Raw genomic sequence first — 17,598 nt, 5'->3', positions numbered from 1 at the left:
TCAACTGACTGAGCCACCCAGGTGCCCTTCTGCTTCCTTTTTTGTCCATATTAATATTTTACTTGTCTTTCAAACCAAATATAAACGTCATTTCTATCATGAGCTTCTCTTATTGTCAAGCACCCCCTTTTCTTATTCCTATGCACTACTGTGCTAAATTCTGCTCTGTATTACAGCTAATTGCACACATCTATCTCTCCAACAAGATTAGATACTACCCTTAAGACCAAAAAAACCAATCTTATTTATCTTTAAATCCCAAGAAATTGGCATAATGTACTACCCCCAATAGATGCTCAAAAAAGCATCATCAAATCATTTCCAAGTTTTGCTGATCAATTGGCAATGAAGAATTTCATTGTTCCACCTCACCTTCTAGTTAGTCCTTAATGTTTATAAACCTGATTTCCCACTGACTAGCCACTCTAATGAAACTTCCAATTGGTGATAATAAATCCAAGCAGGTAGAGCTTTACGTGCAAAAGCATGCAGGCAGGGACTAGATGGCTAATCTGTGTGTTGGTAAAAGCTGGCTAGAGCGGATGTTGCATTAAAGCAGGGCTTGGGGTAGCCGCAATCCCTGGCATCAGTGTAGCACTGCCTTACTGCAGTGTGATTCTTATGATTAACATGCATATACTCTCCTGTGCTGTACATTTCTGGGTAAGCCAAACCTAGGATAGGGGCTGGAGAAAAGATTCCCCCTCCCCCTCCAAGAAATGCAGATGCTCAAGAAAAGGGAAGGAGGAATTCAACCTACTAATCACAGACTCTTTAGGTTTCTTCACTTTCAAAACACTGATTAATTCACACTGTGGCTTTTCCTCCCGTTCCTTAGAGAATTAACCAGGCTACTCTATGCATGGACAGCAATAGCTCCTTGCTTGATCCCTTTCTAACAATAGCTCATATATTGAAAGCCAACGTGTATGCCAAGGCAAACCCTGTACTGTTTGAATCTTCCTATTTGATGAGGCAATCTAAGCCTCTCATCCTAGAAATGGACATCTGGGCCTCAACTCCTTCAGTAACTTTTTCTTGGCAGCTCAGATCCAATCCCCAGATAGATGCTTTGTGTGTCTGCCCCTACATACCTTGATAAGTTTAGACATTAGCCAAAGTAACATGGTGAGAATGGATCATTGAGATACATCTCCTTTATTTCTACATACATCCCAGTAACAATCTCAACAAATCTTGATATCAAATGCTTTTTTGTTTTTGTTTTTTTTTTGTTTTTTAATGCAGTGTGCCTTATTTTAACGAGAGAGAGTGTAAGCAGGGGAGGAACATGGAGAGGAAGGACCCAAAGCAGGCTCTGTGCTGAAAACACAGTTGATATCAAACACTCTTACGGTTTGATTAAAAAGGTACCATGTACCTGTAACACATAACAAACATCTTAGTATGCGAATTAGTGAGACACTTCGGATTTAGTGTGTTCATAATAAAATACTGAAGTGTTATTTCCCTTCTCTACCCTAAACCCATGCCTCCTTGTAATATGTCTAAAATGTTTACAATGTCCAAAGCCAGAATCCAAGGAGAAATGGAATGGAACAGGTTAACTTCCTTCGCAGTTGCAAAAGAAGATCCAACTAATGAAACTATTTCCAAGTTTTGGTGATCATTTGGCAATGAAGAGCTTCATTGTTTCCATCTCACCTTCTACTATTCCTTAATGTTTATTTATTTACTTGGTCAAGTGATACTTTAATAGGCTATAAATAAAAATCCTGTCTTTGGAGAGTATCAAGAGCCACAAGTGGGCTAGAGCAGAGAGCAGAGGCAGAGGCCAGGAAGAATCAACAGGCTGTGAAGAATCCTTGAGGTTGGTTATATTTAAATGGCTTCATCCTGCGGGGACCCCTGAAAAACCGCAGACACATCTCCTGGGGAAATTCCTTGGGCTCTTCCACACTGTCGTCATGGCTCTCCACGTCCAGGTAGACGTCCGGCAGCACACACAGGCACTGCAGCTGGTTGGTCAAGAGCTGATGGCTGAACTGAGGGACACAGCTCCTATAGCACACGATGACCTCACTCTCCATGCCCTGAATGTTGTCATCATTGCTACTGTTTTTCTCCCCTTTCCAGTTCAGACAGAGCTGGAAAATGGGTGGGATGGAGGAGTAGCTGGGGTTTAGCACCACGGCAGCCTGGAGTTTGGCTGTGCCCCTTTCCATGAGTGCCAGGAGAAGAGATTGGTGTCCTCAGCTAGTCCCATCTCCACAATGTCCTTGGTGAAATGTAGCTGCAAGTAATCCTCATGGGCAATCGTGACCCACTTCACCAGGCAGGAGACAACCTTTGCAGGGAAGAGGTACTGTCAACCACTGGTAACTGGTTCAATGCCATGTTCCAAGGATGCAAACTCTGGAGGGCCAGGTGGGACTGCACCCTAGTCTTCAGCAGTTTCATGGTGGTCTCCATGTGGCTGGTGCTCGGCAAGTGTTCAGCAATCACGGTGTGCTGAGGCTATTCTTTGTGGGAAGAGGAGGTCACCTAGCTTCTGTACCCAGAAATATGCATCAAGCACATAGTCTCTCAAAGTCAGGATGCCACTGAAACTGATACTGAATGGCTGGATTCGGAGTCTTCTTTCTGTGATCTCCTGGATACAAACAGCTCAGGACTGAGTGAGGAGACAGAAAGTCACCTGCACTGATGGGGTGATCAGCTCCGTGGTGGTCATCACTTTGGCTTTAATCGTCATGGTGTTGAGGTTCATGAGGTAGTAGAAAGTCAGGTGAAGCACACTGTCATCTTTGCACTTCAGGTCCAGCATGACAGGCAGCAGGTGCCTCTTCAGCATCTCCATGCACTTGTCATCAAACTGAACTTCTAGTGAGGGCCACTGGCGTTTTGTGGTCTGTTCCTCCTCAGCATCAGAGTCACTCTCATCATCTTAGGAGTCTTCAGGAGGCTTAAACAGAGCCTTGGCTTTGTCCACACTGCCTTCAATCGCCACAATGTCTTATGACAGGCCCGCCTACATGCAGCGGCCTGGACAAAGAGGATATAGAGGGGAGATGGTAGGTGTTTAGCTGTCTCATATTGCTTGTGAGCCTGGTCAAACAGTATGAATAGGTACTCTTACACTGGGAGGGAAGCCTGCATGATGCTACTGAGGCAAGCCTGGAGGCTGCTGAGGTACCCTTCTTTACCTCAGTCTCCTTGAAGATCTCCTCCTTGCTGGACAGGCACTCTACGTACTTCTCTGTCAGCCTTTTCCTCTGCTGCAGCTCCCAGTCCAGACATGCAAGGGTTTGCTGGTGAGGGTCTCCTATGGTGACTTCAGCCTTGCTAATATCTGGAGGAGCCTCCGTATAAAACTCTTCTAAACTGACCAGATCAATTTCTTCAATGCTTCGACTTAAACTCCAGACATTTGGTGATTTCTTTCTGCAGGTGTATCACCTCATACAACAGGTTCTGGAGCTGCACGTGACAGGCATCTACTTTCTACTTGGCCTCATGGGTCTGATCTCTTGCCTTCTTCAATCTGATATGGGCTGATCGATTAAGCTTCTTCAGAGTCATGAAATGCACACAGCTCTGGATCTTCTCATCTTCCATCTCAGTCTTTTTCTCATCTTCTTCAGCTCCCGGATCTCAGCCATGAGCCTCCACAACTCCTGTGTGTACTTGCACAGCTCAGTCTCTGCCAGGGTCCCACAGGTCTGCCTCAGCCTCCTCGCTCTAGTATTTACCTTCCTGTTCTTTGTCAGAATGGTTATGCTTCCTTTCGGATGGAGCTCCATCACTTTGGATCACTGTGGGCTTGTTTTTTGCTTGATTCTGATGACATGGTTGTTTGGCAATGTCAGGAGGAGATAGCAGAGACCACATGCAGCCTCGAAACTGTCCAGCAACTTATTCCTTAATGTTTATACACTTGATTTCCATACTAGCCACTTTAATGAAACTTCTTTTACTGAAGTTATATGGTTTTCTCTGGGGCTTCTTTCACGATCCTCCTCTCGTGATGCTCATTTCTGCTATGTTACCTTATCTATTTCTCTCAGTCACCACAGACATACCGATTCCCAAATCCGTACTAATGAGATCAGGCTCCTGAGTTCAAAACTCAAATTATCAACCCTCTTTGATGTCAACTACCTCTATTAGATTCAACATACTGGTAATAAGACACTAAACAGTGTCCTTTCTTTTTTCTCCACCTCAAACCGAATTCTTCTTCTGCATCCCTAAAATGTTCACGACATTTGAGATAGTTAAAAACATGTTCACAAATTCTTTCCATAGTCCTCCTTTCAAGAGGTGGAGCTTGAGTGTGCACTTACTGACTTGTATCTCATGAGGAGAATATGCCAGATGTGATAGTATTTGACTTCTAAGACAAAAACACATTGGGTGCCCTCTTTGCTCTTTCTCTTGGATAGCTCACTCTGGGGTAAGTCACCTGCTGTCATGAGGATAGTCCAGGAGACCTATGAAGAGGTACAAGCAGTGGGGATAAGGCTTCCTGACGACAAATAGTGGAACAGGGGCTTCACCTTTTTGAAAGTAGATGCTCCAGCCCCAGTCAAACCTTGAGATCACTGCAGCCCCAGCCAACAGCCAGACTGCAACTTTATGAAAGACCTGAAGTCAGAGACACCCAACTAAGCTGCATCTCCTGACCCACAGAAACTCTAATACATGTTTGTTGTTCGAACTAAATTTGGGGTAGTTTATTTTGCAGCAATATATAACCAATACTGCATCCAAACCCAGAATCCAAGGAATAATGAAAGGAAACGAACATTTTAACTGAAATCTTTCCACTCCTATCCATACTTGTACTCCTCCCTCTCAATAAGCAACATCACAATTTACCCAGTATCCCAAATGAGAAATTGGGATTTCTCTGGAAACCGTATTTGACTTTTCCTACCAACTGCTTCACTAAGTTACCATTTTATTCTCCTGTCACTTGAGCCTAGCCCTACTCTTATTGCTTTAATTCAGGGCCTTTACCATTTTTCAATTATTGTAACACAGCTTTTCAACTTTTCTCTTTCCCTATAGTCTTTCCCACCTCTATTTCATTCTCTAGACTGATGCCATCAAGCTTTTTCAAAAGACTACCTGCTCATGTTGTTTTTATTTAAATTTACTACTAGTTCCCAAATGGCACAACATTCAAATGTCACGGAATGGCATGTCTGTCCCTGTCCAATAGCTTTTCCTCTCAAATCCCAAGTTCAGAGCCTACAATCTGGCCATTTTTCACCTTTGCATATGCCTCTTTCTTTTTATGTGGAAGATCTTTCATTCTTTCCTTATAACCCTTTCTCACTTCGAAAAGACTCACCTCAGGCTTCACCTCAGACAACTTGCCTTAATTATCAGGTTCAGGTTATATGACTTTTTTATATTACTTTATCACAGCACTTACCACATAGTTTAGTATTATGTCCTCCACCAGAATGTGAGCTCCTGGAAAAAATAAAATCTGTCCTTGATACCTAGACCTTCATTTAGGCATCCATCCAACTTCTATCTATTAAGCTGAAACTATAAGACAAAATACCAGGTTAGGTGTTTGTGACATAGTATGAACAAAACAAGTATGCTTCTGTTCTTACACAGCTTGTAGTCTATTCAAGAAGACAGTAAGTCAAATAAACAAGTACTATGGTATGTGAAAAAAGAATATGACAGTAACAAAGGAGGACCTACTTAAGACTGTGTGACACACAAATACACTCAGACATTTCCTGAACTAAATGTTTTCCAAGAGGTACGTATAAATTATACCTTCACCATGGGTGTAAGCAAACCAGGTCCATCGCATTCTTTCCAACACTGACTCTGCTTGACCCAGGGTTGCCACAAACCTTCAATTTGTAAAACAGAAAAAAAAAAAAGTACTACCTGCAAAGTGCAACAAAGAAAAGTGCAATAAAAGGAGGTATGGTTGTACTAAAAATCAAGGAAAAGGCACAAACAGGATCAAATACATGCTATAAGAGACTTGACTAAGCACAAATGAAAAACTAAGGCTGGATTTATATATTTATCAGGGTTACTCAAATTTATGGCTAAGATAATTTCAAAATAATCACTTGTGGGACCACCCGTTTTACTAAGTAAAAAATAATATTAAAAATTGAAAGCCAAGTCTTTCTGGTATTTAGAAGTCTGACGAAATCATCGTCTAGTTTTTTTTAAAAGAGCAAATTCCAAGGGAATCCCTGCCTCTCCCTTAGTTCACTGCCAAATGATTCACAACTAAAATATGTCTGGGATATGGAAGCATGTGACAAAGTTGAAAAAAAAAAAAGCTCAAGTCCATTAAAAAAAAGCTCAATGTTTTAAAAAGGGAATGGCAGGGGGTGCGTGGGGGGCTCAGTGTGTTAAGCACCTGGCTTCAGCTCAGGTTATGATCTTGTGATATGTGAGTTTGAACTCCACATTGGGCTCTCGGCTGTTAGCGTGGAGGAAGCCCGCTTTGAAATCTCTGCCCCTTCCCCGTGCTCTTTCTCTCTCAAAAATAAATAAACATTAAAAAAAAAAGGGGAATGGTAGGATGAGGAAGTTACATATTAAAATACAGAAAACAATTTTACTAATAATTACTCATTAAAAAATATTTTATAACCGATTATAAAAATCAAAACTTGGTAGTTGAGAATAAAAATATTCAACTGTTACTTATAATAGTTAAGAAGATTTCTCGAACTAGTTCTTATACTAGCATAAAACACATTTAAAAATTCCAAAAACAAAGCAGATATAACTTTGGATTACAAAACATGTATTTTACAAACGGTGCACATATTTCTGACACTTTCACTGCACATTAAAGAACAAGATACAAAAATTAAATAAGTCCATTCCTTCTTAAGTCCAAATTGGCTACAGTAACATCAGTGGATGATGACCTTTTCCAAATTCATCTCCTGTGGTCTTAGGAAATTTAATCAGTACAGATAAGAAAAAAATAGCTTATGATGTATCACATATTAACCTTATCAGTTGAAATAATGAGATTTTTCTGGAAAACATGATCATCTCTGCTTTCAGTAGCATATTTTAACACTCAGCTGAAATTTGTGCCAAGAGATAGAGGTATTCATCACCAAACCTATAACGCCACAGAAGGTTTGTTTTATTTATTTTTTATTTTTTTATTTTTTATTTTTTGAAGGTTTTTTTTTTTTTAAAAACTGATGGTTGACCAACAAGAAAACTGTTAACTTGTGACTTTTCAGAGGCATGGAGTTATTTATTTTTAATTTTTGGCTTCTGCAATAAAATTGCATCAAGTTTTTAAAGATATTAATTTTATTAACTTGCAACAATCATTTTAAAATAGTATATAAAAACTGTCACAATGCATCAGAAGCAAGGTTTATGTTGCTCAAAATTATTTCTGACAGTGCCAAGATTCAGCTTTTTGAGCCAATCTCAACAGATTGGTGATATAATTCAAATTGTTAACATAACACACAATGATAAATATTGCTCTTGAAAAAAAGCAAATGATTTTCCTATTTACAGTTTTTGGAAAAGGTCTACTATAAAAATATTTTTCTCCTCTATGTTTCCCTGCCATGATAATGTTAAAACATATCTAGATTCTCTTCAAACGTCAAGTGGTAAAAGTATAACATTCCATTTTAGCTGAAACATTCCTTTACATAGCCAACATATTTTTTCAAGGCACTCTAAGAACTCTCAAGGACACTGAAAGAAAAATGTTCATCTTGTCCAGTGATATTCTGGGTATATTTCCCCCTCCAACTTTTCTAAATTGAACATTGTTAAAACCAGTTTTTCTTCATTTTCCATGGCAGAGTCCTTAAGTTATTTTTCTTTTATTTGGAGCTTCTCCTTCATTTTCAACTTGCTGAGCAGGCAGACTTTTGGTTTCCATGGAAACTGGATTCCTGCGGCTGCGTGTAGGCATTCTTGTTCCACCAACCTAAGAGAGGAAGCAAATAGTTTAACATGTTTACAACATATTTATATACAGTCACCTCCATATTATTTATATATGTACTAATTACCTTACAAATAGTCCTTTATATATTTTTAATCTCCAGCCACCTGGCTGCTTCTAAACAAACTTTAATTTGACACAGTGTAAAGTACTAAACTTTCAAATGCAGTCACAGAAGGAATAGATCAGGGTAGGTGGAGAGAAGTGAAGGGAGAAACTACTCTGTGTGTTAAACCTGGAAGAGGCTGAAATGTTAAATTAGAAAATGATAGGATGACAGGCTTTTTGAGCAATGTGTTTGCAATAAAGACTAAAGGACAGGAGAAAGGTAGAAATGAAAAAAACGATAGGAGAGAAAGGAAATACAAGAAAAAGGTCGGAGGTGGTTAAGAGGGGGAAAAATTGTAAAATGGAGAAAGAGACAAAGAGTAAGAAAAATAGCCAAGTCTACAGAGAAAACGAGGGAAAATAAATGTGGGGGGAAAAAAGGAAGGCAAAAAAAGAACCCAAGTAAAAAGGAAAACTTGAGAAGCTGAAAGAGAAGATTCTTGCAAGAAAGAAAAATGGGAAGAAAAAATTGGAAGGAGGCTACAGAGGAAAAAAGGAAGAAGGGAAGTGGGAGGAAGAAAGTTTGGTGGGGGGCTGGTGCTACCTTAATATCTACTCCTCTTCAGCAAAAGTAGCTGCCCACCCTCACTTTCTAGTCCACACAGCCTACAGAAGAGAGAAGACGATTTCTTAGCACACAATCCCTTGCTAACTGTAGTCATGCTGAACATGAGATCTGGAAATTCCGTCATCTCCTTAGCCACTAAGAGAACATAGTTTTGACAAGTGGTAATGGAGAAACTCAGGCCTTGCAGAGAAGGGCCAAGGCTATACAGCCTAAAACCATCTCCCCAGGACCTGTCCATTTCTGCTTCTATTTTCCCTGGCCACCTTGCACCCTTTGTATCTTCGCATCTTGTCCAGTGAATTCCAGACCTGGTGGTGATGGGTAATATTGTTACTCCAAGCACACTCATATTCCTAAATATGAGACATATTATTAGCATTGCTCTAACGGGCTACTGGCTCACTCAGGATGCATCAGACTCCAGCTTCCCTAACCTAGTATGTTATCTCTTCAGGGGTATTTTTTAGTTTACCATCAGATGACCAGAAAGGACAAACTCCAGTTGGGATTTGAGTCTGCCAGTGTCTGTCCGAATCTGATGAACTTTTCAAATGCACTGATTAGAAAAGGGCTGTGATTTTCAGATTATCTATACCACTCCCCACTCAGCTGATATTTACTATAAGAGTATAGTGATGACCCTAAATTGTATCTGCTATATCGCTGAGGAAAGTAAGCATTGTCAAACTTCCATCGTGAAATTTTGTGTGTGTGTGTGTGTGCGTGTGTCTAATGAGTATCTATTACCAAAGTTGTAGAAACAGAAAAGGGATGGGCACAGAGCCTCTGCAAAAGTACTGAAAGTGGAAAAAGTCAGGAGTGGCAGAGGAAACAAGGGGAATCCTCCTATTAAGCACTCTCCATGAAGCAAGAGGCAGATATAGACTCCACTGTGGTATCTCTCAGGGTTAGTCCTTAAGGCACTACACAAAGATGAGAACTGCAAGTGGACTAGGGACTAAAGGATTGTATCAGAGACAGGAATATTTGTTGTATGAGTTTTTACACCATTAAATATGTGGATGATTTTTGTTTCATGTAGGGTGTTACATCCTTAGGTTTCCTGAAGCTTTAGTGTTTTCCTATTGCTGCTAAGGCTAGAAACCCTGTCTGTTTACCTTGACTTGGAGTCCCATTCCCATGGCCTGGTTAGGAGGAAGTCAGGGAGGAAGGTCAGGTAATTCCCACCAGACATAAAGCTAGATTGTAGCGAGATGTGTAAGAGATGACCAAAAACTTTCAAGGACTTGAAAACATATCAAACCAAGCATTAATTATCTAACTGCCTACTGGACCTAACAGCTGCGTCTTAGATAATCTCACTAAGGGTTTGTCCTTGGCACTGAATACATGAAGTGTCTTAAAAAATACAAACCAGCAACTGCTCGGTCATATACATATAAGTGAACTGTTTACTTTTGTATTTATATGGCCAAACCCTGAACATATGGAATCGTATTGAAGTATTAAACCAAAAAGGAATGTCACCCCCATACAGAATTGTATGTCACAGATGAGACACTATAATCAGGATTTCCAAATGAAATGGAAATCTTTATCCTTGAAAGAACATAAATCTTTCAAAAGTAGTTTTCAATTAGATTTAAGTTAGTGAAGAAAATTTTGCCTTAGGAAGTTATAAAAATCACTAGTCAAATGAAATTTAAGCTGGAAATAACAAACCAGAACTGTAGACAAAATGATTTAAAATGTTAACTTTATCCATTCTTTCACTTATAGCAACTAGTTAACCATATTTATATGTTTTCATGGCCAGAGTTAGCTAAGAATGAGCAAGGAGTTCTCATTTCTAAAAAGATCTTCCAATACAGTAACATTAGGGTAAAGAACTGAAAAATATAAACAACGTCATTACTCTAAATTATAAAAAGATCCTCAATATTTGCATTCCAGCCATTTCTAAAAGGATTTGAAAACATAGATTAATATACCATAGGGGGGAAAAAAAAGAGAAGATATCCATAGAATATGTAACTGATAGCTGTTCCAGGACACACATACTGGTAAGATTATGGAACTCAGACAATAATTTTGACTCAAAGATTTTTGGCAGCAGGGAAGGAAAATACACTCAGTTTTTACTTCCTGAACATTCAGATCCACTTGTACAGAACAAAACTCTTCCTACAACTAAACCCAAACTGGAGTATCTTATATGATATAAAGAATGAGTGACATGGTGAAGAGTTTCTCTAGCCATTGCTTTACAAAAGTTTCAGACAGGGAAAAGTCATTCAACTGGTATTTCTAGGAAGGATTCTACAAAGAGAGTAATGTTAATTATAACTCAATAAATATGGAGTTATACAATACTTTGTAAACACAATTTAGTCCTTAACAGTTCAGCTTACATTTAATAAGGTGCTGCATTCACTAATGGCTAACACTTGCTTTTCTATTTTTCTATATCCTACTTATCAACTTTTAATTGTACCACCGTAATTTTATTATATATATTCTTCTGCAAACTGTCTCAAATATTTAATGAAATCAAACAGTATAAATAAATAAAAATCAGAAAAAAATGAAACTTTGCTTTTCATAGGGACACAGGGATTTAACTAGGTGGATGCTCCCACTGGACAAACTATTAGAATTTTCTTTAGTTGACTTATAAACCTTACAAAAGTAGAAACTTCCACTGATAATAAATGGACTCAGTAAAGCATAAAACTTTATCTACTCTTATAAAAATAGTTTTCAGAATGATATTGTGATTAATGTAGCAAATGTGGACAGGATGTTAAAATACTGTACTGTCAATGAAACAGATAAACAACCTAATGGAACATTTAATTGCCAAAAAGATCTTACCTTTTGTTGTGGTGTGGGACCTAGTGATTTAGGTGGAAAAGTACAAGGTATTCTTCCATGATGGATATGATATGGTAGTAACAGACTGGGATCTAAAGGGACCCAGGGAACTGAGAGACTGGAAGGTACACCAGGGAGGCTGCAATGTGTTTTATGTAAATTGTAGGCTGTCCTAGTAACTTTTCCATCAGATGTCTTGTAGATCAGGAGTGAAGAATCTTCTGCTGCGTGAGACAACAAGTAGGAACCCTCCTGCAAGCTAAATCATACAAGGAAATACAACTCATTGGCTCACTGTGTCAATTTCAACAGCATTTTCTCAATCATGATCTATTAGTAAAATTGAAAACAATTATGGGAAGGGAATACCACCTCTAAAAACACTTCTATGACCAAATAAGTTTTAATAAGTCTTATTTTTGACTATTTTCATGATTTTTAGGCAATTATTTTTTTATTACATTTATTTTTGAGAGGCAGAGACAGAGAGCGAGTGGGGGAGGGGCAGAGAGAGAGGGAGACACAGAATCCGAAGCAGGCTCCAGACTATGAGCTGTCAGCACAGAGCCCGACGCGGGACTCGAACTCATGGACTGCGAGATCATGACCTGAGCCGACGTTGGACGCTTAACCGACTAAGCCACCTTTAGTAAATTATTTTAATTTTTATTCCAAAGTTCAGGATATGTAATTACTTTCTTTTTACTGTTATCTCAATCAATTTTTAAGTGTTTGGTAATTTAATGGGAAACAGTCTAATTCTCTAATCCATGGATAACATATAATGAAAACCATTTCAGGAGTGTACATACACAACAAACACAGAACCTGCTTTGTATCCAGTAATATAAAGATTAAGAGATATAGAAGTGAATATGATATAGTTTAAAAGAAAGTGGAAGAAAAAAATGGAACAATCACAAAATATGAGGTGCTATTAGAATAAAAATAACAGCAGTAGCTGATAGGTATGTTTATCATGAGCTACTATACTGCTTAAAAATCATTTTACTATTGAATCCTCAACCACAAATCTTTAAGGCATAATTTTAATTATTCACCCCATATTAGAGCTAAATAGAAATTAGAGACACTAAACAATCTGCCTAAAGTCCTGAGTGCAGGGCTTAGATATACACTCAGGGGGTTGAACTCCATAGGCCATAACCTTAATTATCATTCTCTACCATTACAATAATCACTTCTATCAAACAACAAATCTACATTTTCCTTGTCTCCTTAGAAAGCTTTAAGGAATTCAGTATATCAACATAAAGAGCCAAAAGGCTATGATTAACATCCTGTGCTTTCTTGGGATTTTATATTCCTCTAGCTCAAAGGTGCTAGAACATCAGCTATTTCCCATATCATTTAAAATAAGGATTAATCATACTTTAGTTAAATGCATCTGCCTACAAACCTGGTAAGTTATGTTCCATTAATTTCTTTTTAGAAATTAAAAAAAATTTTTTTAATGTTTACTTTTGACACAGAGTGCAAGCAGGGAAGGAGCAGAAAGAAACAGAGACACAGAATCGTTCTGAGCTGTCAGCACAGAGCCTGACGCAGGGCTCACACTCATGAGCCATGAGATCATGACCTGAGCTGATGTCGGATGCTTAACCGACTGACCCACCCAGGTGCCCTGTTCCCATTAATGGGATACTTCAAGGAAGAGTGTCTTCAAAGTACCATACAGTGCAATGTACATGGATGGGTACTAACCATGGTAGGCAGAATAATGACCTCCTAAAGATGCCTATACCTTAAACCCTAGAGTCTGTGAATATATTACATTACCTGGCAAAGCAGAACTAAGATGGAATTAAAGTTCTAATCTGATTTTAAAATGGTAAGATTTTCCTGGATTATGTTGGTGGGCCCAATGTAATCAGCAGAGTCCTTCAATGTAGAATAGGGAGGCAGAAGGGACTCAGCGGGGAGATACAACTATGAAGAAATCAGAACAATGTGATGTGAGGTCTCAACCTGCCTTTGAAACTTTGAAAAAGGAAGAGGTCAACAAGCCAAGGAATACAGGTGGCCTCTAGAATTCACAAATGTCCAGGAAAGAGATCATACCCAGAGTCTACAGAAAAAAAAAAAAATCACTCTGGCTGACACCTTGATTTTAGCCCAGCAGACCTGTTAGATTTAACAGAATTGAAAGATAATAAATTTGTATTGTTTTACAACATGAATTTTGTGGGAATTTGCTATAGCTGCAGTAGAAAATGAATACACAAACTAAGATATCAATAATAAAATTTCAAAAAGCATCTGACAAGTATCATGTATAAGTACTGTGCTTCACATGAAGAACACAGTACACAAAATAAAATTTCTGCCACAGAATCACAGAACTGAACAGTACCTATGAAATTAATATACTCAACACCATCATTTTATAAATAAGGAAACTAACATAGTAAGTTGCATAATAAGTAGAAGACTCAGAAGTTTGAGATTTTTTCACTTTTAGTTCAGCCTCTTGAATTGTTTTTTAGTTTATGTTTAGTAAGGGCATAACAGGAATGCAAAGGTTCACATAATGAAACAGTCTGATAAAAATACTCAGGTGGGGAATCCATATTCAAGATTTCTCTGGACTTACTGAGTTTTGAACACCAGCTCTATGTTGCTTCCTTATCCTGAATATATAAACAATATAGCTAGGCTACGCTCCTTAATGGTCCCCAGAATATCCACATCTTAATCTCCAGAACTTTGGAATGTTACCTTCAATGGCTTTCCAAATGTGATTAAGGTGCAATGTGACAAAGGAAGCAGAAATGTGAATGATGCACTTTGAAGATGGAGAAAGAGGCCACAAATCAAGGAATATGACTATGACCTTAGAACCTCCAAAAAGAATCAGTTCTGCTGACATGAGTTTAGGCCAGTGAAAATGATTTTGGATTTGTGACCTCCAAAACTGTAAAAGAGTAAGTCTGTGCTGTTTTAAACCAGTAAATTTGTGGTAATTTGTTACAGTGACAACAGGAAACCAATACAACAGAGCCTTACAGAAAAATGTTTATTTACTAGTAAGCTGGGTACTATTATATTATCCTTTTATTTATATTTTCACAATTTAAATCTTGACAAAATAGAATAAATGTTGCATTTCTGTTTTTTTTTTTTTTATCTACCCCTAATAGTATATATTCCAAGTTTCTATGAATTTTCACCCAAGAAAATCATACATATCAATGCAAAATGTCCAAAAAATACTTACCTACTCAATTTCTTTAGAATGTGTTGGAGGATGTTAAATAAACTTGAAATCCTATTAAACAGAAGAAATTCATGTAAAGTTAAATGTTAAAAAAAAAAGGTATTCTTAACAATTGTGGCTTCTCAGAAAGAAATACCCTCATTAACAAAGCAAAAAAAAAAAAAAAAAAAAACACCCATAAAATAATAGAAAACAGAGAATGCCAAAAATGTGATTAAATTAAAAGACTTAAAAATTTACTTAATTTTTGCCATTTCCTGATTTCTCTTCACAATCATAAAGTATTTGACCTGTGTGAATCAGATGTAAAGAGATCACAATTTTATATTCAAATTATAAACTTTAAGAATATTCAGAAGTCTTCAGCAGAACTAATCTGCAAAAAGCTTGCCTTTTAGAGAAGGTGGTGAATTAGCTTCCAAAGTAACTGAGAGGTATTTTAAATGTGTGATGCCAGAGAAGCTACTGAGTGGTGACAGGATAGTTAAAGGGAAATGAAATATATTTCTTTTGTATCTTTTCTAGACGTAAATTCATTCCTCAACTATTTATTTAAAAATAGGTTTCATTGGGAATGGTGGGGCAGGCAGTGAGTAATGCATGGAAAACATTTTTTATTCATGTAAAGAAAAAAAATTACCCCTCGAAAGAGGTAGTCCTTATAATAGAAGTGGACATTTTTGAGAACAAGCAGAGAATTCAAGACTGAATCTGAAATCCTTCAAAAATTGTGTCAAGCCCCAAAGCTGGAACTCTGCAACCAGTCTAAGTCAGGACAGTGCTCATCCTACTGGTGAATCAAACATCTTCACTACCAAGGTTATTACTCTAGCTTGGCTGTGTGCTCTGGAGCAAATCACTCTAAGGCCCAGCTTCCCCACATGTAAAATGGGGATAATACTACCACCAGTCTTTTCTCGAAAGCTGTGACATACAAATTAGATAACGTTCGTAAGTTATGTTCCTTTGCATTTTGGTACGTGGAGTCCTGAGCACAATAAACTCATTTCAATCTGATGTACAGTCATCCGTGGCACAGGGGAAACTTTTAGAAGTCAGGATGTCTAAATAGAAAGCTTGGAGCTAAGAGTCTAGGACTGTACTGTTCTCCATCCCTGAAAAGGAGTGACGTGTGCTCTCATGCACTTCCCAGATGCTGGGCTACTACTCTCCCTCTAGCCTTCTCTGTCTGAAGTAGAAAGACTGGAACCACTGGTATTCTATTTAATTGGAAAATGCAGATGATTAATACAGATGGATCACAAACTGGGTCAGGGGAAGCCTCAATGTATAAAAGGTATAAAAGTCTTGAAAATAAATGATTTAAATTTAACCAATATTTAGAGATAAATGAAAATTAGTGATCATATTAACAAGTTTTTAAAATCCCACCACAAAGTAAACTTTCTTACTTGAGTGCTGAGAGTTTTTCTTTTAATTCTTCTGAGGTAATTTCTTCTAGCAGAAAAAGCTTTGAAGTAAATGCATCAATATGTCCTAAAATAAAATATCAAACTTAAAAAGAACAATTGCAGTACTGAAAAACAAAAAAAGTTATCCAGTCTCCTTAAAGATGTTTTTACAAAAATATAACACCTGTAAAGGAACTTTACGTTCTAAAAGAGAATTATACATTTTATTAAGTTTATTAAGTAAAGCTGCATTTTAAAATGACACTAAAGTCAGATTATAAAAGAAATACATATTAATTCTAAAATATTTGCTGAATATAGAAAAGTTTACACATATGCACACCAAAAACTAACCTCTAAGTCCCAAATTTAAGAGTAACAACTGATAAGGGGCCTGGGTGACTCAGTTGGTTAAGCGTCTGACTCTTGTTTTCAGATCAGGTCATGATCTCACGGTTCATTAGATCAAGCCCCATGTCAGGTTCCGTGCTGACAGTGTTGAGCCTGCTTGGGATTCTCTGTCTCCTTCTGTCTCTGCCCCTCCCCTGCTCGTGCACACCCTCTTTTTCTCTCAAAATAAATAAAATTTTAAAAAACCCCTAACTTAAAATATTGGTGTTTCTATTTCCTATTAATGTTGCATTTTCATAGAGATTAAATTTTTAGAGAAATATGTACCTATTATCAAAGTAAGCGGATAGTCAGATTTATAGTTTGGGTATGTTCTCCACATCTCTAACACACACCTGGTTGTTAAGATAAGAATTAGACTATAAAAATCCAGCTTAATTATTCACAATAGCCAACATATGGAAACAACCTAAGCATACATCAACGGATGAATGGATAAAAATGTGGTATACATAAAAAAATGGAATATTAGCCATGAGAAAGAAGGAAATTCTGTTTACAACAATATAGATAGACTTAAGGGCATTATGTTAAGGAAAATAAGAATGAAAAAGAAAATATTATGTGGAGTCTAAAAATAAAAGTCAAACTCATAGAAACAGAGTAGGAAAGTGGTTTCCAAGGGCTGGGGGAGGAAGGAATAGACAGAGGTGGTAAAATGGTACAAACTTTCAGCCATACAGTCTGAGAATCCAATATGTAGTGCGGTGACTATAGATGATAACACTACACTGTACGATTGAAATCTGCTAAGAGAGTAGAACTTAAATGTAAATCATCAAAGGGAAGAATCCTTTCACAGTGTACACATATATCAAATCATCATGATGTACACTTTAAATATCTTACAACTTGATTTGTCAATTATACTGCAGTAAAGCTAAAAAAAGTCTGGCTATTAAAGCACACCATAAGATTCCCCATGGTTAAAAAAAACAACAAACTCTGCTTAAGGTCCTACTTTCTTACAACTATGACATAATTCCAGAATTCTAAGAAACAACGTAGCAAAAGACAACACTTCCATTTTAAAAAGTAACATGTACCTTATACAACAAAATAGGTTGAGACA

At 37.6% G+C, this 17,598-nt stretch overlaps 1 protein-coding gene and 1 pseudogene across 7 annotated transcripts in view; both read right to left on the bottom strand.

The window, feature by feature from the left end:
- Window positions 1-1,228: 1,228 nt before the first annotated feature.
- LOC109262902 (THO complex subunit 5 homolog) lies at window positions 1,229-6,689 on the bottom strand (annotated as a pseudogene).
- Window positions 6,690-6,745: 56 nt separating this feature from the next.
- Window positions 6,746-17,598, bottom strand: part of ICE2 (interactor of little elongation complex ELL subunit 2) — a 64,670-nt gene continuing 53,817 nt past the window's right edge. For 6 of the 7 annotated variants that reach the window (XM_019441917.2, XM_019441913.2, XM_019441919.2 and 3 more), the window contains 4 exons: window positions 16,116-16,200; window positions 14,704-14,754; window positions 11,466-11,724; window positions 6,746-7,936 (listed from right to left, as the gene is read on the bottom strand). In XM_019441917.2, coding sequence (XP_019297462.2) covers window positions 7,814-7,936; window positions 11,466-11,724; window positions 14,704-14,754; window positions 16,116-16,200 — 518 coding nt within the window. In that variant the 3' untranslated portion in view covers window positions 6,746-7,813. Of the gene's footprint in view, window positions 7,937-11,465; window positions 11,725-14,703; window positions 14,755-16,115; window positions 16,201-17,598 lie in introns of those variants that run through there. The other variant, XM_019441924.2, reaches the window with a different exon arrangement.

Source organism: Panthera pardus, unplaced genomic scaffold (assembly GCF_024362965.1).
Source record: "Panthera pardus isolate Hobbes unplaced genomic scaffold, ASM2436296v1 HiC_scaffold_24, whole genome shotgun sequence".
In the NCBI taxonomy this organism is placed as follows: domain Eukaryota; kingdom Metazoa; phylum Chordata; class Mammalia; order Carnivora; family Felidae; genus Panthera; species Panthera pardus.
This window is presented reverse-complemented; position numbering and strand designations above follow the sequence as displayed.